Source organism: Salmo trutta, chromosome 32 (assembly GCF_901001165.1).
Source record: "Salmo trutta chromosome 32, fSalTru1.1, whole genome shotgun sequence".
In the NCBI taxonomy this organism is placed as follows: domain Eukaryota; kingdom Metazoa; phylum Chordata; class Actinopteri; order Salmoniformes; family Salmonidae; genus Salmo; species Salmo trutta.
Genome location: NC_042988.1, coordinates 20,530,982 through 20,552,864, shown reverse-complemented (window position 1 = coordinate 20,552,864; position 21,883 = coordinate 20,530,982). Strand labels below are relative to the sequence as shown.

At 41.9% G+C, this 21,883-nt stretch overlaps 1 protein-coding gene across 2 annotated transcripts in view; it reads right to left on the bottom strand.

Moving 5' to 3' along the window:
- Window positions 1–21,883, bottom strand: part of LOC115171375 (ubiquitin carboxyl-terminal hydrolase 43) — a 97,163-nt gene that overhangs the window by 35,352 nt on the left and 39,928 nt on the right. For both annotated transcript variants that reach the window (XM_029728123.1, XM_029728125.1), the window contains 4 exons: window positions 20,499–20,602; window positions 11,586–11,678; window positions 3,921–4,056; window positions 3,630–3,774 (listed from right to left, as the gene is read on the bottom strand). In XM_029728123.1, the coding sequence (XP_029583983.1) occupies window positions 3,630–3,774; window positions 3,921–4,056; window positions 11,586–11,678; window positions 20,499–20,602 (478 nt within the window). The remainder of the gene's footprint in view (window positions 1–3,629; window positions 3,775–3,920; window positions 4,057–11,585; window positions 11,679–20,498; window positions 20,603–21,883) is intronic.

The following is a 21,883-nucleotide window of genomic DNA, read 5'->3' as shown; positions in this document are numbered from 1 at the left end:
CTCACCTGGACTCCTTCACGTGGTTGATTGCCCCTGTATATCTGTCTGTTCCTCAGTGGTGTTCCCTGTGGCCACATTAATTGTTATGTGTTCCTGTCCAGACGCTGTTCCTGTTCTGTTTCATGTCCGTCAGTTATTACACCTTCCCTCCCTGTACCTGCTTCCTATCTCCTGCGTCGATCCTTTCACAGTTAGTAAGTTTGGTAGGCTACTAATAACCATCAGCAGCATCAGAGCTTGGAGAAGTCTAATTACCATGACTAAACGGTCATGTGTAATTTGAGTGCCATCATGACTCATGACCGCCGGTGTGGCGGTAATACAGTCACCGTAACAGCCCTAGTGATGACTCTATGGCGTTCGTCTCCTCCACTGAGTGACCTAGTTAGCCAGGCTTCTGAATGTGTCCACACTGAGGAGCCTGAACTAATTATTGGGCTTTTCAAACAAGCGTTCCACATCAGTTCCACCTAAACTGGAAGCCCTGGCAGTAAATTGAAGCGTGGAAAATCCCACTGATGCCCTGACAGGGGGGAACTCTATAGCCTGGCAGCCAGGCAGCATAAAGTATTACAACCATACTATATTAGAGACACAATGGACAAACCATGTCATGTTGGGCTGCAGGGTCGACTGAGTTTGGATCAGTCATTGATTAGATGAAGTCATGCAATCTGTTATTAATTTCCTTAATATGAGCCTGGTATGAACAACCTCAACCCAATACAACCTGAAGAAGGTGAATACCTGATGGGGAAAGAACATGTTATCTGTGTGTATGATGCACTTCACTGAATGTGAAATAAGATACTTCTATGAGAATTGCCATGACAATGGAGCTTTGTGGGTACAGGATCAATGTTTACATAAACTGACATAGGAAGTGCTTACACCTCTCTTCCTATTTCACCATGGCATGAAAGGTCAGGCAGGAGGAAAAATACTCCCAGACACCATCATCTCTCATGAATCTTTTGTGCCACACTGGGTTATTCCATACATTGTAGATAGTTCATGTAAACCTTGTTGACAGTGACTCAATTACTCATTCTCCTCGCTGACAACCACCAAATGAAAATGCTGCCAGGCACAGACAAACGCACACTCTTTCATTTTTCTACAGGCCGCTCATCAAGGTGTGAAGTGACATTACTGATAGGCTGTGTGTCAAACAGAGGTGGACAGCCCCTGCTTCACATTTTTATGATTTTGAACATGATTCTAGGACATTTAGTGACAGCCATTAGTGACAGCCAGTCGCTGATGTGCTTAAAGTGAGTCACCCTCTGAATTCACCAACTAATTTCCATGCATGGTGCCAAGGCTCTTGTTTTTTTGTTGACATACAGTAAGTGCTACAATTCATTTCAGTTGATGCCTCAGCTTGTAACGCCCTGGCCATAGAGAGGGGTTTTTTGTTCTTTATTTTGGTTAGGCCAGGGTGTTACATTGGGTGGGCGTTCTATGTTCTTTTTCTATGTTTTTGTATTTCTTTGTTTTGGGCCGTGTGTGGCTCCCAATCAGGCACAGCTGAAGTTCGTTGTGGTTGATTGGGAGTCACACATAAGTGCATGTTTTTTCCGTTGGGTTTTTCCGTTGGGGTTTTGTGGGTAATTGTTTCTGTTAGTGTTTGCACCTGACAGGACTGTTGGCTGTCGGTTTTCTTTTTTCTTGTTTTTGTATAGTGTTCACGTTGTTCAATTAAATGATGAACACTAACTCCGCTGCACCTTGGTCTTCTCTCCAGTACGACAGCCGTTACACAACTTGACAGCTTATATTGGTACCTGAGACACTCCATTCAGACAGTCTAGGTATTCAGACATATCCAGTTTGTCAAAGCACAATCCTGCAACATCAGTGTTGAATATTTCTATCTAGGAGTTATTATACAATTCAGGCGAGCTCAGGTTTTCTGTAACAAGAGCAAAGCCGAACATGAACACTTTGAAAGTTTAACTTCCAGCTATAGAGGCATTATGGCAGTCCTCCTGACCCAGAAACTGTGGAGAAATTAGCTGCTGTCTGGTCAGTCTTTAGAGGCCACTTCATTCAAAGACACTGCCAGCCCTGTACCTGACCAACGCTGTTAATTGCTTATTGAAAGGATTTCTTCCAAGCAGAGAGGCCGAACAGAGCTCGGTAGAGTCCCACATGCTTTTCATATTGAGAGAAGTAGTGAGTAAAGTATGCTGTATGTAAACTAGGGAGTAGTACAGGAGTGGTATAGTAGAGGAGTCTTTTAAATCAATGTAGACACTGTTCTGGGGAAGAACAGATACGACTCCATTCCCATCCCATTACCATTCATAGTTAATGTGTGTGAGGTGCATGATCCCTAAAGGCATATTGATTTCAAGTACACAAAATGTACCTTCCATTAGCAGCAGTGACCATAAAAGTTTATGAGCAGTGACAACTCATCATGATTTAAAGAGGCACATTACACAACCCAATGAGGTATAAGCTGAGGTGAAGCCTCCTCCGTCAGTACAGTACCACATTTCACGCCCGTCAGCTTTAGGCCAAATAGATAATGATTACAAAATGATTACTCAGTATTCATTGTGTAACAGTGAGTTTGAGTTCTGTTATCAGACTGGATGTGCATGAAATGAGAGGATGCTCTGTTCAGCAGGGAGGTGGTGAGAGAGGCCTCCCCATATCAACCCCACTACGTATACAGTCTGCTAAAACATCCCAGGAGGATTCAGTGTCTGCCTGTGTGTGTGTGTGTGTGTGTGTGTGTGTGTGTGTGTGTGTGTGTGTGTGTGTGTGTGTGTGTGTGTGTGTGTGTGTGTGCAGACCAATCAAACGGAGTAGTCGATTATGTGTGATCTAACTAAAGATGATAAAGGAGAGACAGATTTCTCCAATCACTTTGCTCAGTGGTGATGCAAAGAGTCATTTTCAGGGACAAACCCAGCTCTGCTAAACCCAGGGTGAAAAATGTTGTAAAACTATCCACACAATCTGGCTTCTGGGTACAATGTCTGTTTGCCCTTCACATCATCAGTACAATTACAGAGGAGAGATATTTCAAACATAAATCATTCGATGACAGCAAATCTTTGTGGAAAATAATGGTGATTTGAGTAGATCTGAGCATCTGAGTTTTATTGAAAATGTGTTTAAAATGTGTTTGTAAGCACACATGTTCCCCAAGGACTTCTTATTCTACATTGTGAGTTCCTCCTGGAATCTATCAGACCCAAAGTACACAAACAAATGTGTGTGTGTCTGTTTTCTCACAGCAAGGTCATTCATTATCTTGTTTAAAAAGAAACAATGCATTTCTCCTCAGTTGTTCATCCTGATGTTTGGAAGGCTTGTGCCAACAGTGCACAGTTAGGGTAAAAGCTACAGTACAAGAGCATGTAATTATCACCACCAGAGGAAGGACAGACTTTCACATAATACCCTGGTATTTCAGAGGTTGTACATCCCATTCTGTTAATACAGTACCTCTGTATGCTCTTGACTGAGAAAGGCTTATTTCACGATGGGACTGAAATGACCCCTGCTTGCTCATAAAGTGGAAAAGGGACAGATTCTATTGGATGATCTTGGTTGATAGTGGTGATATTGATCTGAATGTCTCTAGAATATGTAGTTGTTGCTACGGTTACCTGAGAAAAGTGCAGAGCCTCCTCTGATGTATAGGGGCGGGGCCTGGAAGGCATAGATGATGTCAGTCTCGGCTATGCATGTCAGATCCTCCTCATCAAAGAAGGAGCGCTGAAAGCCTGTGGTGTAGATCTCTGTCAGGATCACCTGAAAGAGAGAGGGAGAGAGGGAGAGAGGGAGAGCGAGAGATAGCAAGAGTATCCATCTTATTTAATCAGAAACTTGGAAAATGGAGTGAGAGTGAATCTGAGGATAGTGTGCATCATCAAGAAGAGTGAGACAAGATCACCTACCTGGTCTGGGGAGATCTTCCCCTCATCCGCCAACATCCTTCTCAGAAAGGCCAGTGAGCCAAAGAGAGGCACAGCCAGCCCGATGCGCAAGTATCTCTGGCCCTTCGTACTGAAGACCAGAGTTACACACAAAGGCCTGTCGAGTGAAGGGGAGAGAGAGAGAGAGAGAATAGCCGCTGCATTGAAATCACTACCATTTTTATTACAGTTCATGACCAGGAAGAGACATACAGTTTTCATGAATTAATCAATACATTTTAGCATTAATAATAGATCATTAAGACAGTTTTTTATGAGTGAGAAATAATGGAATCTGTATTGTGGGTCGATGCATTTCTAAAGCTGAGCACTTGGCTCTTACCTCTCTGTCTCCTTTGCATGGAGAAGCGTAGGCAGGGTAAAGGGACATAATGGCTTGTACAAAAACACTACACTGAAGAGATATGTGCCCTGTGATTCACCTGTGAGAGTCTATGTGTGTCTATATGTGAGGACTGTAGTCAGCCGAGTAGACACCCCCCTCAGAAAGTCAGCCTCCTCCTCTGAGAAAGAGAGATATGGGAGCCAATGACAAAATGGCATAAGCGGGAGGTGCCGAGTGTACAGCACCTCTATTCTACAGAAAAGACTCTTATTCTTTATTTAACTAGGCAAGTCAGTTAAGAACAAATTCTTATTTACAATGACGGCCTAGGAACAGTGGGTTAAAAGATTTTTACCTTGTCAACTCTGGGATTTGATCTAGCAACCTTTCGGTTACTGGCCCAAAGCGCTAACCACTAGGCTACCTGCTGCCCCTTATCTCCTTACACTCATATTGAAGGGCTTGAGCTCAGGCTCAATTATTAATTTTAAATAAGTCATGTTTTTCTTTTGAAGCGAGAAAGAGACTTGTTTCCACTCCCTTTTTGCCTGTAATCAACTATGGTGATACATTGTACATGTTTGCCTCTGTGGCTGAACACTGTGTCCCATGGGGTGTTGAGGTTTGTTACAAACTCCAATGCTTTCACCAATCATTGTACCCTCTATACCAGAGTGGGCTGGCCTTCATTAGCTCTTCAGAGACTAAGTCATTGGTATGTTGTTATTTACAAGGCCATACTGAGACAGCTCCCATTTTACCTGTGTATCTACATTGTCCAGCAGACTAATGACACTTATCAATTAAAGTGAGTTTTGTGATGTCTTGTTGATGACCTGCTCTATAATCCACCATGGAGAAGATTTAACGTGATAAAGATAGTGAGAGATGCCACTGCCAGCACACAGGCATTATCACACATGGGGACAGAGGACACACAGCAGTGGGGGATATACAATATTATACAACGGGTGGGTCTAATCCTGAATGCTGATTGGTTAAAACCTCATTCCAGCAGGTGTCTATTCAACAAGTTACCACTGGCTAAATCTACGACGTTAAAATGCCTATTTACTCTGTTCCATCTGACTGCGCAATCCACTGTCTCATCAGCCCAGCCAGGCAATTTATAAACTCCACTATGAAAAGCATCTAACATTTCGAAGGTACATAACAAATTGGATCTCCAGCTGTCCCATAGTAATGAACGTGTCGGGAGTCGGGACGAGACAGACAGGCAGGCAGCTTTTCTTAGCCAGTCTAAATCATGAATTAGCATCATTTCTATGGATATATACAAATAACTATCAATTGAAAACAGGTAAAACTAAACGAAGAGCAGCTAGTTTCAAGTTTTTCCAGCTTCAGTTTGAAGTGATTGTGTTAGCTGTGTTGTTGGCTAGCTCTCGAACAACAGTGTCCTGACGAGAGAGCACATGTTCTACGCCAGGTGAAATCGTGCATCATTAGCTCATTGTTATGGATGTATCCAAATAAATGTCACTAGAAAACAGCTTAAAATGCAAATGCAGCTACGTTGTTGTTATTCTGGCTGCACTGTTGACGTGACTGTAAGTTAACCGTAGTTGGCTAGCAAGCAAGTGATAAGAACATTGCCAGCCAATATGGTAATGGAATATTTAGAATGAACGACTGAGTCGCGTCCATAGATATAGAACAAAAAGACTGAACGACTGGGTCCCGTCTCTGGCAACTGAACCGATAGAATGAACGACCAGTCGGCTTAGGTAGCAACCCTAGATTTGTGTCAGGACTATATCTTGTGGAAGGATGAAATAGTATGAATAAATTCATCAAAATAACGATTTTAATGAAAATATGTAAATCATTATTTGAATATTTTGGTAACCCATTGTATAAAAGTGATAATGCCCTCGAAGCCGGTGTTTGGAGGATATATTGGCACGGTTTGCTGGCCCTCAACTTCTTCTCGGGCCTAACAACACCCGTGCCAATATATCCTCCAAACACCGGCTTCTCGGGCATTACTTAAGTAAGTAAAGGTTGTTGAGCTGTGAGATCCCCTGCTGTCTGGACTCAGGGTAACCTCTACACTGGGGGTCAAGGATTCTCAGCATACGCTATAGTGAGAGGCATGAAGTGGTCATGCAGTCTGTGTATATCTATATGCACAGACGCAGCGCACCTGAGTCCATTCCTTTATCTGCCTTTAACTAGGCAGTAGGAACACCAAAACAGTGCCTCATATTATCACAGTTATTTTTGTGTCTCAAGACACAAACAGTGAAGGCAGTAGTTAATCAATGGTGCTCTGAGCAGGCAAGCGTTACTAATTCATACTAATTACCTTGTTTGGAACCATTCTGGGAGTGGCAAAACATCCCCACACACTCAACAGCTCAAAACTAGAAAGGCAGGCATAGGGATAATTAACAATCTATAACGTTACATGATGAACCCAATACCTATTATGGGAATTCAATTCCCAGTGAATGAATACTCAACTAAAGCCCTCAATTGAATGGTAATCTGAGTCTATGATTATACTAAGCTACTGCAAATAGTGGCTACATCCCGAGAACACCTTTCAGAGGTTTAGCTCCCCGTCTCTGAGTACAAAGCTGAATCAATGTCACGTCCTGACCCTTGTAAGATGTCACGTCCTGACCAGTTTAGGGAGTATTTGCTATTGTAGTTTGGTCAGGACGTGGCAGAGGGTATTTTGTTTATGTGTTTCGGGGTGGTGGTGTATGTAGTAGGGTGTTTGATTTATTATTTCCGGGTTTTGGTCTATGTTCTATGTTTTGTATTTCTATGTTCTTTCTGGTTTTTTGTATTTCTATGTTTAGGTTGATGGGGGGTTGGACTCTCAATTGGAGGCAGGTGCTTTCTCGTTGCCTCTGATTGAGAGTCCTATATATGGGTAATTGTTTGGTTTGGTGTTGTGGGAGATTGTTTATTGTTTTGCCTGTGTGAGCATGACGACTGTTTTGTTGTTCGTGCGTTCTTCGTTTTGTTATTTTGGTGTTCTCTTTATTTAAAATAAATAACAAGATGAGCATCCACATTCCTGCTGCGTTTTGGTCCTCTATTCCCGACGACAACCGTTACATAAGATGTCATTTTCTATAGTAGAGTAGGTCAGGGCGTGACGGGGTGTTTTTGTGTGGTTTTCTATTTCTATGTTTAAATTCTATGTTTCTATTTCTATGTTTTTTTGGGGGGGATGGTCTCCAATTAGAGGCAGCTGGTCCTCGTTGTCTCTAATTGGAGATCATATTTAAGTAGTTTTTTTTTTCCCCCACCTGTGTTTGTGGGCAGTTATTTTCTGTTTAGTCTCTCTACCTGACAGAACTGTATTCTGATCGTTTGTTATTTTGTTTTTAGTGTTTTTGAGTTAATAAATATCATAATGAGCACTCAACACGCTGCGCTTTGGTCCCCTCTATACGACAGCCGTTACAATCAATCATGACAATGAATCGCAAACCTTTTCCTCGGGAGGACAGGAACATTATACAACAAGATCTCTGAAGGATCTTTACAGTAATAACATGCTGATCTGTAATGAGTGTCTCATTTAGTGAAGTTAATGTGTTTAAATGGAGACGCCTGCCATACCACTCAGTCCATTAGGGTAAAACATCAATATGGGTCAATGTCGGGCTGACTCTGCCACATTGGTTAACACACTAGATCATAACTAACCACATACTGTATATATGACATGTGGGAACACATTTCTGTCAGAAAATAGGTACTGTAGCAGTCCAATAAATAAATGCATATGTGTGAGGTTGGAGTTGGTGTAAATGACTGTTGGTGTTGAAAGTCTGCACTTTAGTTTGTGTTAGGGTTTATGGAGAGAGTTTTGTATATGATACCTTTTTTCTTACATGGGCAACCATGTACAAAATCTTAAAAGGCAAACCATCTGTTTCTTCCTTTCATAACTGTCTACAGTATTCAATGCCATTAGCCAAAAGTAGAACGAATGAGGCGATTATGTAAAGTTTGCCTGGCAAGCTGTTTGTTTGAGCTAGGTTAAAAAAAAACGATTCTCCAATTAGCATACAAGTTTGCTTAAGGCCAGGCACCACAGGCTGAAATGACATTTTTGCATCTACAGTGCGTTCAGAAAGTATTGAGACCCCTTGACTTTTTCCACATTTTGTTACGTTACAGCCTTATTCTAAAATGTATTCATTTGTTTTTTTCTCATCAATCTACACACAATACCCCATAATGACAAAGCAAAAAATGTTTTTTAGAAACGTTACTTTAATTAGTACTTTGTTGAAACACCTATGGCAGCGATTACAGCCTTGAGTCTTCTTGGGTATGACATTACAAGCTTGGCACACCTGTATTTGGGGAGTTTCTCCCATTCTTCTTTGCAGATCCTCTCAAGCTCTGTCAGGTTGGATGGGGAGCGTCACTGCACAGCTATTTTCAGGTCTCTCCAGAGATATGCGACCGGGTTCAATTCAGGGCTCTGGCTGAGCCACTCAAGGACATTCAAAGACTTGTCCCGAAGCCACTCTTGCGTTGTCTTGGCTGTGTGCTTAGGGTTGTTGCCCTGTTGAAAGGCGAACATTGGCCCAGTCTGAGGTCCTGAGTGCTCTGGAGCAGGTTTTCATCAAGGATCTGTCTGTACTTTACTACGTTCATCTTTCCCTCTATCCTGACTAGTCTCCCAGTTCCTGCTGCTGAAAAACATCCCCCCACAGCATGATGCTGCCACCACCATGCTTCACCGTAGGGATGGTGCCAGGTTTCCTCCAGACGTGACGCTTGGCATTCAGGCCAAAGAGTTCAATCTTGGTTTCATTACACCAGAGAATCTTGTTTCTCATGGTCTGAGAGTCCTTTAGGTGCCTTTTGGCAAACTCCAAGTGGGCTGTCATGTGCCTTTTATTGAGGAGTGGCTTCCGTCCGGCCACTCTACCATAAAGGCCTGATTGGTGGAGTGCTGCAGAGATGGTTGTCCTATTGGAAGGTTCTCCCATCTCCACAGAGGAACTCTGGAGCTCTGTCAGAGTGACCATCAGGTTCTTGGTCACCTCCCAGACCAAGGCCCTTCTCCCCCGATTGCTCAGTTTAGCCGGGCGGCCAGCTCTAGGAAGAGTCTTGGTGGTTCCAAACTTCTTCCATTTAAGAATGATGAAGGCCACTGTGTTCTTGGGGACCTTCAATGCTGCAGAAATATTTTGGTACTCTTCCCCAGATCTGTGCCGCAACACAATCCTGCCTCGGAGCTCTATGGACAATTCCTTCAACCTCATGGCTGGGTTTTTGCTCTCACATGCACTGTCAACTGTGGGACCTTATATAGACCTTATATGTGTGCCTTTCCAAATCATGTCCAATCATTTGAATTTACCACAGGTGGACTCCAAGGATGATCAATGGAAACAGGATGCACCTCAGCTCAATTTCGAGTCTCAAAGCAAAGGGTCTGAATACTTATGTACTTATTTATATTTTCTTTAGTTTATCATTCTACCGTCATCAACGTTTTAATACATTTTAACCACTTTAATCATTTTAAAGCTCCCAACATTAAATTACACATAATTTAGAAGCCCATTTCATAGAGAGTGTTCCAAACTGGACTATATTTAGTAACTTACTTTGAAGAGATGATGACTGGGTCTAAATAGGCGTTTGGTAGTCTAAATTCAGTGTACTTGTCTTTAGCCACCATTTCCCGAAAGTCAGACTTCCCACACACCCCAAAAAAATACTCAGCTTCAGAAGCATCTTCATTCACTAAATGTTGTGTGGTTATCCTTAGATATATTCTCCAGACTTGCTCAGAGGGAATTGTTGATATGTTGTTTATATTCTAAATAAATAAAAAATGGGAAAAAATGCATAAAAAATGCATTTTACGTACATGTCTTCAGTATTTTACAGATAGAAAGATTTTAAAAGTATTTATCCACAATCTGCTCCGGACAAGTCTGGTCCTGGAGTGTCTTAATAAAATAAAAACAAAACATTTAGGCTGACTTCATCCAGTGTCCATAAAAATATATTTGCGTGATATGCAAATATGTGCATATTAATGAGAATTGGCTCATTTGCATATTTTTATAAAATAATTCTGAAATATTTGTATACAAAAAAGTATTATATTGTGTCTACATTCAACTGGTAAAAGATGATAGTGATATGATTGAAGGGGAAAAAAATGTCCCTATGAGGGTGTCGTGCCTGGCCTTAATTTCTATTGACACTCCAGTTGCCCCCATGAGACTGAGCACTATTTCAATGACTGTATGTGTCACAAATAGAGAGCTCTAAATAATACCTGTTAAAGCTAGAATCCTTAATTGAAACAATAACAAAGCGTTCTCCCCGCCCTTTTATCGCTAAAAAGCTAAGGGATGGGGCTGGAAATATGTAACCACTCTCAAATTCCTGTAGCAACTAAGGATTCTAGCTTTACGTTGGATGCTCAGTATGAATGATGATCTACAGTATGAGATCAACGTTGTAGTGTCCATTTGTGGTGTAGGATTGGATAGATGAGTGTGTGTTAGGCTTTGAAATTGCTAGGCACACCCTGGTACCTCAATAGGAGGACACAGCTGCATGCACTTACTTCTATGACACTCCAGCCCAGGAATCTGAGATAGGTGTTAAACTCATTGCTTGACTCTAAATCATCTTTTCCAATTAGGACAACTCCTCCATCTGCACTGGAGAATAAAGGTGAAAACCATACTGTTTTGACTTAGGGTTGGTCAGGCAGTGTGTGAGAGGAAACATTATCTCCTGCTTTTAACAAAAAACAAAGTTGTAAAAGTCTTCACAAAGAGCACAATTAATGAAAGGGAGTAGGTGCTTGAAGAGTAAGGGTTTGGGGGGACTAACTCCTTAAAAATGTATTTCCTGAACAGGCTAACAGCGGCCAAGTAGGGATGGAGTGATCTTTGTGACCTGGGCATGAATGTGACATTGTTCCTGGTTTCTGAGGTGGTGCTCCTCAGGGCTTTCCTCTGGGCTTCAAGTAGGTCTATCATCTCAGCCAGGTCTATTGTTTCTCTGTGCTACTCCAGATCTTTATCCATTCCTCTAACATTATGAGCCTGTAGAGGACTGAAAGGGACGTTAAAAAGACGCCAGTGCTTGAGTCTTGTCTACAGTGAATTTCTACGTCTGTACCTAAGGCAAGTCTTTCCGTCTACTACGGCTTTGAGTCTCACTGACAGATGTCTCCCAATAGCTTCACGTAGTACCATGGTGTGGTGTGATGTGTTGCATGGTTGTGTATTCAGTATGGTTTGTGCACTAACAGGGATATTACTCACCTGGTGTGGCGGAGAGGGATGGGAAGTGAAATGCAGAGGAAAGGGTCAAAGGTGTTGCTCTGTTTATGACAATGAGGGCAGGTCAGCGATGACCTGTGGATAGAAAAACAAGATTGTGTGATGTTTGACGCCTGTTTTAGACACCTGAACATGCACTTCTGTGTCAGGCCAGCAGGAAAGTGCATCTTGCTATTAAAATGGACACACTGTATGTACAGTATGTCTTGATGTTGCTGTAGAGATGTTCTATGGGAAAGATAAGTGATGTAAGGGGGGTGGGTATTAGGAAAAAGCCTCATGATGCAACTGTGCCTTTAAATGGGAACCAGCACTCAGCGATTCCCTGATGATCACTAATATCATCATGGGGAGAATAGAGAACAGTCCTAAGAGATGGCTTGTTTCCTCCCTATATGAATGTTCAGGCCATAGGACTCAAAGGACAGGAAAAGAGAGCAAATCTTCCATTCTACCAATATTTCATTCCACACCTGGTTCACACACTGGCTCCAACAGACCCCTTTATGTTTAGGAGAGGAAGTTGCTTATTTTGGCAAATCACTAATTGTAACTGCAGTGCTATTGAACTTGACTTGAATTGAACTTGACTTGAAGTACTTCTAAATCCTGTAATAGTTCTATGGCAAGAACTCCATGACTGGTTTTTCTAGTCAGGAAGCGAAAAGCATTTACAAGGCTGCCTGAAACTATAAGAGCCTTTACAAAGGTATGGTTTCTTCGCAAATCTGAATTTCAAGCATAAATGTCCCTCTTCCTCTTTTACCCAGCAAGGCGATGTTTTAAGACAGTATTTCCCTATTCCTGTGTTTAGTATTTTTCATTGGATCAGTGCACAGAGCTTTCACTTCTCCAGCCTGCATGTCAGGAACCTTTACAAGGGGTAGCCTACCATGGGAATCTTAGCCAGAGCATAGCTGTTTAAATGTGTTTCCCTTCTAGGAAGGCACCTGACAGACCCACAGGGGCGAGTGGGGGAGAGTGAATAAAGCCCTATTCAACTCAACCCAGCTGACACTGGCTCTGAGTGGAGCTCTCTCTTGGCAGAGTGGATCGCTCCCCTACGGATGTCTTATTCTCAACAGGAAACAGAGGAGCTGCCCATGTTCCTTGCATACAAATAACACTCCAGCAGCTACAATAAAACATAGATGTACTGTGCATTGGTAAGGAACACTTAGGCCTAAAGGAAAAGGAGGTGATATTCCCGTGATGCCTAATGGGTGAAGTGTGAGCAACACTTGAGAGGGAATCCCTGTCTTTGAAGCAGTGATGCTGAAGGGTGAGAGTTTGAGTCAGCTTAAACACTAGCCCAGGGGTAGGCAACTAGATTCAGCCACGGATAGTGTGAGACCTAAACATAATTATAATAATTTGTACACTGCAAATTGACCCCAACTATGCCCAAAAAGAGATTATATTTGAAAATAACAATAATTTCATATCTTATTTACATCGAGACACGATCACATACACCAAGTGTACAAAACAGCCCTATGCCCTCAGAACAACCTCAATTCGTAGGGGCATGGACTCTGCAAGGAGTTGAAAGAATTCCACAGGGATGCTGACCCATGTTGACTCCAATGCTTCCCACAGTTGTGTCAAGTTGGATGGATGTCCTTTGGGTGGTAGACAATTCTTGATACACACGGGAAACTGTTGAATGTAAAAAATCCAGCAACAGGTTAGGCCAGGGGTGCTTTACATGGCACATCGTGCTCTAGCAACTCCTTGTGGTAGGCCGGGTGCCTGCAGGCTGACCTCGGTCATCAGTTGAACGGTGTTTCCTCTGACACATTGGTACAGCTGGATTCTGGGTTAAGAAGCACGGTTTGGTGGGTCATATTTTAGAGGACGCATCACTCAACCTTCACTGAGCTGCAGCAATTAGACAAGATTGTAATTGGATCACAATTGGATATTTTTTTTACATTTTAAATGTAACCTTTATTTAACTAGGCAAGTCAGTTAAGAACAACTTCTTATTTATAATGACAGCCTACCAGGGAACAGTGCCTTGTTCAGGTGCAGAACATTTTACCTTGTCAGCTCAGGGATTCAATCCAGCAACCTTTCAGTTACCAGCCCAACACTCTAACCACAAGGTTGGCTACATGCCGCCCTAAATTGAGAAATTGGGGAAAAATACTATATATTTTCCCAGAGAGAGAGAGAGATACAATACTTATTTAACCTGTCTCCTCCCCTTCATCTACACTGACTGAAGTGGATTTAACCATTGACATCAATAAGGGATCATAACTTTTCACCTGGATTCACCTGGTCAGTCTATGTCATGAAAAGAGCATGTTTTGTGCACTTATTGTATGTCTCCTTTTTTATTTGTGGGAATACTTGGGAACAGATTTCCTAAATTAAACTATTTTCCTATTGATTTTAGTATTTTTTTACCAAACACTAAAATCCCCGCCCCCCAAAAAAACTTTGGGCGGCCCACAAAAACACTTGCGGGCTGCACTAGCCTGGGTAAAACTCTAAAAGCCATGTTTCCAAGTATCGGGACGTTCAATGTCACATTTCCTGAAAAATAAATGAATTAATTATATTTGTTATAACAGCTATTATTAGAACAATCTACTAAAGGTTAAGGGTCTAAAGCAGGGTTCCCCCAATTGGGCTTGCAGGAGGTTTTATTTGGCCCCCCCAAGTTTCCAGAGAAAAAGCCACCCTTTGCCTTGATCACAGCTTTGCACACGCTTGGCATTCTCTCAACCAGCTTCATGAGGTAGTCACCTGGAATGCATTTAAATTAACAGGTGTGCCTTGTTAAAAGTTAATTTGTGGAATTTCTTTCCTTTTTAATGCGTTTGAGCCAATCAGTTCTGTTGTGACAAGGTAGGGTTGTTTGGTATACAGAAGATAGCCCTATTTGGTAAAAGACCAAGTCCATATTATGTCAAGAACTACTTAAATAAGCAAAGAGAAACGACAGTCCATCATTATTTTAAGACATGAAGGTCAGTCAAAAACCATCAAGGGCTACTCAACAAGCTGGATGCAGTCTATCACAGTGCCATCCGTTTTGTCACCAAAGCCCCATATACAACCCACCACTGCGACCTGTATGCTCTCGTTGGCTGGCCTTCACTTCATAATCGTCGCCAAACACATTGGCTCCAGGTCATCTACAAGACCCTGCTAGGTAAAGTCCCCCCTTATCTCCGCTCACTGGTCACCATAGCAGCACCCACCTGTAGCACGCGCTCCAGAAGGTATATCTCTCTGGTCACCCCTAAAGCCAACTCCTCCTTTGGTCGTCTCTCCTTCCAGTTCTCTGCTGCCAACGACTGGAACGAACTACAAAAATCTCTGAAACTGGAAACACTTATCTCCCTCACTAGCTTTAAGCACCAGCTGTCAGAGCAGCTCACAGATCACTGCACATAGCCCATCTATAATTTAGCCCAAACTACTACCTCTTCCCCTACTGTATTTATTTATTTTATTTATTTTGCTCCTTTGCACCATATTATTTATATTTGAACTTTGAACTTTCTTCAAACTACAAATCTACCATTCCAGTGTTTTTCTTGCTATACTTTATTTACTTTGCCACCATGGCATTTTTTTTGCCTTTACCTCCCTTATCTCACATCATTTGCTCACATTGTATATAGTCTTATTTTTTTTCTACTGTATTATTGACTGTATGTTGTTTACTCCATGTGTAACTCTGTGTTGTTGTATGTTGTCGAACTGCTTTGCTTTATCTTGGCCAGGTCGCAGTTGTAAATGAGAACTTGTTCTCAACTTGCCTACCTGGTTAAATAAAGGTGAAATAAATAAATAAATAAAAAATGATGAAACTGGCTCTCATGAGGACCACCACAGGAAAGGAAGACCCAGAGTTACCTCTGCTGCAGAGGATACGTTCATTAGAGTTACCAGCCTCAGAAATTGCAGCCCAAATAAATGCTTCATAGAGTTCAAGTAACAGACACATCTCAACATCAACTGTTCAGATGAGACTGGGTGAATTCGGCCGGAAAAGCAGCCACGGTGACGGAAAAGCAGCCAACAAGTGCTCAGCATATGTGGGAACTCCTTCAAGACTGTTGGAAAAGCATTCCATGTGGAGCTGGTTGAGAGAATGCCAAGAGTGTGCAAAGCTGTCATCAAGGCAAAGGGTGGCTACTTTGAAGAATCTCAAATATAAAATCGATTTTGATTTGTTTAACACTTTTTTGGTTACTACATGATTTCATATGTGTTATTTCAAAGTTTTGATGTCTTCACTATTATTCTACAAAATAGTAAAAAATAAAGAAAAACCCTTGAAATGGATAGGTGTGTCCAAACTTTTGACTGGTAGTGTATATTGTTTTTTACATTTTCATTGTTGGACTGTAAAAACACCAGGATATGAGCTCCAAGTGATTTTATTTTTGGAAATCAGTTCCCAAGTACTCCCACGTATAACAGAGAGACACGTTATCATATACAAATGTAAGCAAGGTTTAAAATTACTATTTTGTAGTGAAATATATCTGTTTGGGCTTCTTGTGGTCAATTTGCAGTTAACAAATTATTTGTATTCACATTTTTTGTCATTTAGCAGATGCTCTTATCCAGAGCGACTTACAGTAGTGAATGCATACATTTCATTTCATGCATTTTTTTTTTTTGATGAGAAATAATTGAGAAGGGTTATTGGAGTCTGTCTGTTGCCTTGGCAAGTCATTTAACCCTCCTGTTGTGTTCCGGTCGAATTGGACCAATTTACAAGTTCTCTCTCTGAAAAATGTTTTTTTTTGTACTGGCCCCCCGTGGGAATCAAACCCTCAACCCTGGCGTTGCACACACCATTCTGGCATTGCAAACACCATGCTCTACCAACTGAGCCACAGGTAAGACATTTGTAATTATGGTCCTGAGCATTTGTAATTATGGTCCGGCCCCCCGACCATCCTGTCCTGCGGCTGAATCTAATCGATGATCCCTGGCCTAAAGATTGGCTGTTAATTCTTCTCAGTGAGCCTGCAGCCTCACTGCATCTCTGGGTTCAAAAGGTCATGGCCCCTTTAGAGATTGTTGATATGTAAGGCATCATTCAGCAGGTGATCCTGAGCATCCAGACAAAACAAAGGAATTACCTTGAGTCACAGTAATAATCTAAAAAACGCTTCAAAGCCCTTTTTATTCAACCCTCGTGCAGAAATATAAATAAATTAAGTGGCGAGACAAAACGAAGGTCACCCAGTCAAAATGATTCAGACAAAGAGAGGCGAGAAGCTCTGAGAGAGTGGTGGGTTTTCGTGCCGCTGTAAAAAGGCTGGGCTTCCTGTGAAACTACAGTACACCACGTCCATGCTCTGCTGCCTACTGTTTGGTTTCACTCTAATGAGCAGCGCTTGACAGATAACACAGAGAGTTTCACTGCATATTACCCATGCTAGGCAGTGAGTCATGCTGTGTGTTGAGAACAAAACTAGCTATATCAAAGCTTTACCTTCAAGAACTGGGCAATGCATGATTTGATCAGAGTCTACAGAGTTGTAGAGAAATAATAGGTTCAAAAGCAATACTTCCAGAGTTAGAGTAGGCACTTAACTTTTGCGGAGACATCACATTCAGACAGAGAGAATTGTAATAACGGTACTGTACAGTCAATTGAATGACAATCAATTGAATGACACCAACATGTGATGAACGTCAAATCGAATCAGCATCCAAAACTTAAGAGATAAAAGGCCTGTCAGTATATATGAAGCTTGTTTGTACACAGACTAAGTCTTGTCAAGGATAATGGGCCTGGTGATTGTATAGTGACAAACAGACCCATTACAGTGATAATTATATTACATAATGTAGTGTTACACCCAGGACTCAAATGCTGGAAGGCAATGAGAGAGGGACAGAGGAACAGTTAACAAATCAAAGATTGGGACTCCAAAGGCTGTTCCTAAAACAAATAGCACAACAAACATCGTAAGTATATGTCACTAATAGTATTATATTAGTTATTAGTATGACAAATATTTAATCATATAAAATACATACAGTATTTTGCCATTTCAAACCCCCCAGACAGAATGAGGATATGTATATTCGAAACAGGACATTTCACTGACCACGGGGACTCTGAATCCCACTTTCACACCTTATTCTAAAAAAGCTTTGACAGTAGCTTTTCAGTTTTGCACTTTCACGCCCAGGCCTAAATCCTCATCTCAGACAATGATGCTGTTGCCTGAGTGAGTGATTTGGACTGGACTAAGGGGAAAAAATCAGATGGTTATGGAAAGATATGACTATGGAATATTCCTTGAGAGACATTTCTATGTAGTCCAGAGCTCTTTTCCACTGAACTAAAGCCATGCTGTAGCTCTGAAATGCAAAGTTATGCTGTTTTTGAAGTTATACTATCAGTGATCATCAGTCAAGTGTTGGATTCCAGTCTGAATCATCCTGGGTGAGTCTGGCACAGTGTTTGAGTGGGTGAGCTAGCTATGGCTGCCGAGCTAGCTATGGCTGCTTCCTGTCTAGACGCCCATTTCCCGGGTGTCACAGCAGAAACATTCATCAGTGGGTAGCAATTAAGGGATGCGCTCTGACAGATGTATTAACGGCATAACACCAAGCTGCCGATTTTCCAAGGAATTAGCAGATGGAGGAAACAAAAACAAGCAGGAAATTACAAAGCAAATGGAAACTTCCACAGAGTGGCAAGTGTTCTAATTACTTCACGACAGAGTTAAAAGGTCCAAATATACATCTGTTCTATTGTGCAGTTGTTTCCATAATTCCTTGTCAATATAGTACGACATTAGTCAAGGTTACCCAGAGAAGAGTACAGCTAACGTAAAATTGGGGGCTTGACAGAGATTTACACTTGGCAGTTCGATGCAGAACTCTCATTGGCGCCTCTGTGAGAGGAGTGGACAGCCAAATCATGATGAAGGTACTGCAACAGCGCCACTACCTTCAGCAGCTCCAGTGATCTCCCGACCACAACTGTGAGATGCATCTGTTTCATAGAAACACCTAGGAGGCTTTATCTCTAAGATTAAATGAACACTTGTGAAGCTTCAGAGGCTCTGGGTTCAAAGCTGCTGTAGCAGGCACTGAGGGGCTCTGAACACGGATTGAAAGGAATGTTATAAGGACAAAAACTGTGAAAACTCAATCAGGTTCATCAATCACAGCTTAGCAGGAAAGCTACTAGAGCAAAGATTGTATACGTTTATTCAATATGAAGGTAATCTATGCCTATTCGATTTGTACAGTTGTTGTTTTTCACTTGACCTCAAACAAAAACCAACCAACCCACTCATTTTACTCAGGACCATAAAAGCACTTGAAGGGGTCCCTAGTTACCTAGGAGACATAAAGGTTAGGTGGAGGGGCAGTCTTTCTTACTGCACTCTGTGCATGGGCCTTGTCAGTATTGATGATCCAGCTAGGCTCAGTAATTACTGGAATGTCTGCAGTGATTTAATGAGGTTACTCTTTTTTTTGTATCCGTTATTTTACCAGGTAAGTTGACTGAGAACACGTTCTCATTTACAGCAACAACCTGGGGAATAGTTACAGGGGATGAATGAGCCAATTGTAAACTGGGGATTATTAGGTGACTGTGATGGTTTGAGGGCCAGATTGGGAATTTAGCCAGGACACCAGGGTTAACACCCCTACTCTTACAATAAGTGCCATGGGATCTTGAATGACCTCAGCGAGTCAGGACACCCATTTAACATCCCATCCAAAAGACAGCACCCTACACAGGGCAGTGTCCCCAATCATTGCCCTTGGGAATTGGGATATTTTTTAGACCAGAGGAAAGAGTGCCTCCTACTGGCCCACCACTTCCAGCAGGATCTGGTCTCCCATCCAGGGACTAACCAGGACCAACCCAGCTTAGCTTCAGAAGCAAGCCAGCAGTGGTATGCAGGGTAGTATGCTACTGGCCTTTTTCCTGCTAATACATATACAACTTCTACCCACTTAGAGTTATAATGACATCTCCACTACACATTATCTGATAATTACAATTTAATCCAATCAATGAGAACTGGATCGATGAGTCATCGGTAATAGAATGTGATGTGGGAAAAAAGCCTCCATTCCTAACTCTGCATTGGTTGTACAATAATTGTAAAGAACTCATAGGAGAGGTGCAAAACCCAATAGACCAAATTATAGGCAGTGTGACCGATGGACTAACAGCTTATATCAAGACAAGCATGAAACTGATTTCCACACAAATTACCATAATTGCATTGAACTGTATAACATATAGTTCATAATTAAAGGAAATGTATTAAAATTGGAATGGGCAACAAAGTTTTACCCAATACATTTTTGTTCAGCCAACCTACAAAGTTTTTCTAAATCTCAATCAATCTCTCAACCAACAGACTCCCTCGCAACCTCATCCAGGTGCACTGAAAGGAATAGAACAGGTTATACAAAAACACAACTGGCTCCTAATGGAAATAAAATAACAAAAGCTGTCACATTTTGACACTTTTTAATTATTTATTATTTTCTAGCTTTATCATCTAAGGAGCATGTTGAGCCATGAAAAATATTTCACAATGAACCAAGGAAAGAAAAGTAACTCTTCTGTTTTACATTCAAGACACTGAATCGGAGGTAAATTGTTGACTGACACAAATATGAAAGACAATTCTCTGTATAGTAATTCGTTTATTTTTCACCTGTCCTTCAAGGTGCAAGGCAGCAGTTTTTACATTAGCACAAGTCCATGACTTTCCACATTAAGTTCCAGGGGTTAAGTCAACTGTATTCTACTCAGCTAAGCTCAGATGCCATCAATGCCATCAATGCTTGCAGGACTAAGGTGCAGATAGTAATAGGGCTATTCTCTAGCAGTATGCTATGGGCAGACCTGGCAAACTGGAAACTCACTTGTATTGTGCCTGGAAGTGTTCCTGTACAAAGCTGTGGCATGCCCCAAGCTGCTGCGAGTGGGAAAGCTCAGTGACCATCGCCTCCTCTGATATACCAGGGCCCTGGAATAGAGAGTGGACAAACAGAAACACATCATTGTAACATCTACAATCACTAACAGTAAAAAAACATCAGGTTCAACTAAATCCACTGCTATTCGGATGACACCCAGATTTACATCCACACCAAACCCACCTCTCACCTGTTTCCCCCATCTCTGATCAACTGTCTCCAGGACATCAAAAACTGGATGACACTCAATCTACTCAAACTCAACAGCAATAAAACTGAGGTCATGCTGGTGGCTTCCAAAGTTCCCCTCAAGAAAGTGTGTGACCTCATGATGTCCATTGATGGCTGCACCATCTGCCCATTATCCGAGGTCTGAAATCTGGGTGTCATCCTGGACCCCACTCTCTCCTTCGTGCCCCACATCAAGTCTGCCACCAAATCTGCCTTATTTCACCTCCGTAACATTTATTTTTATTTAACCTTTATTTAACCCTCCCCAAAACAAGACTGTGCACTATCGTGGACCGGGCTTTCAGCGCTGCTGGCCCCCCAAACTCTGGAACTCTCTTCCCCCAGCCACCCAAAACTCTGGGGGCATTGCTACTAACTACTAGAGTTAGCGCAATGACATGCTAGCTTTTCCCATTGATTTCCAGTCATTGAGCTAACAACTATCCATTTAAAAGTGCATCTTGGCAGAAATATATACTTATTTTTTTGCATCAGTGGCAACAATTTAGCAGTGGTGTCTCACAAATGAATATTGGAGTTAACACTGGACTGAGGGGAGGAACAGATCAGCATAAAATATATTAAATTAATATCTGTCTAGCTAGAACATTGTTAAATGTTGTTCAGCAGTCTTTTTTTCTATTAAAAGGGGATTTTCAAAGGCAGTGGAAAGTATTGACGTGAATACAACCCGCTTGGGGTACTTCTCTCGATATTCTTTAATCCACTCACCTACAGCAGAGCTGAACTGGCCTTGAAAAAGATAAAAGAGGAGGAAAAAGCGATTAAACTAACAGAGACTGATCACTGAAACCATGCAAGGTCAAAAAAACAAGCTGATCTGGGACGGCACACAACGAGGGCATAGCCCAGCTATGTGATAATGAATTAAATGAATTGAAAACTGTCCCGTCAGCGCAGATTTGACTGAATAATCCACCTAGCCCTAGCTGCACCATCAACAACTATAGCAGCAACAACAGCAGCCTTTGCTCCTACTTCATCGTCACTTCTGAGGGAGTCTCTAGTACTATCTAATGGCGGTTTGTGGCCAGTGTGACTCTGTGGAACAATAATTACTGGAGGAGCCAGGAGGAGAT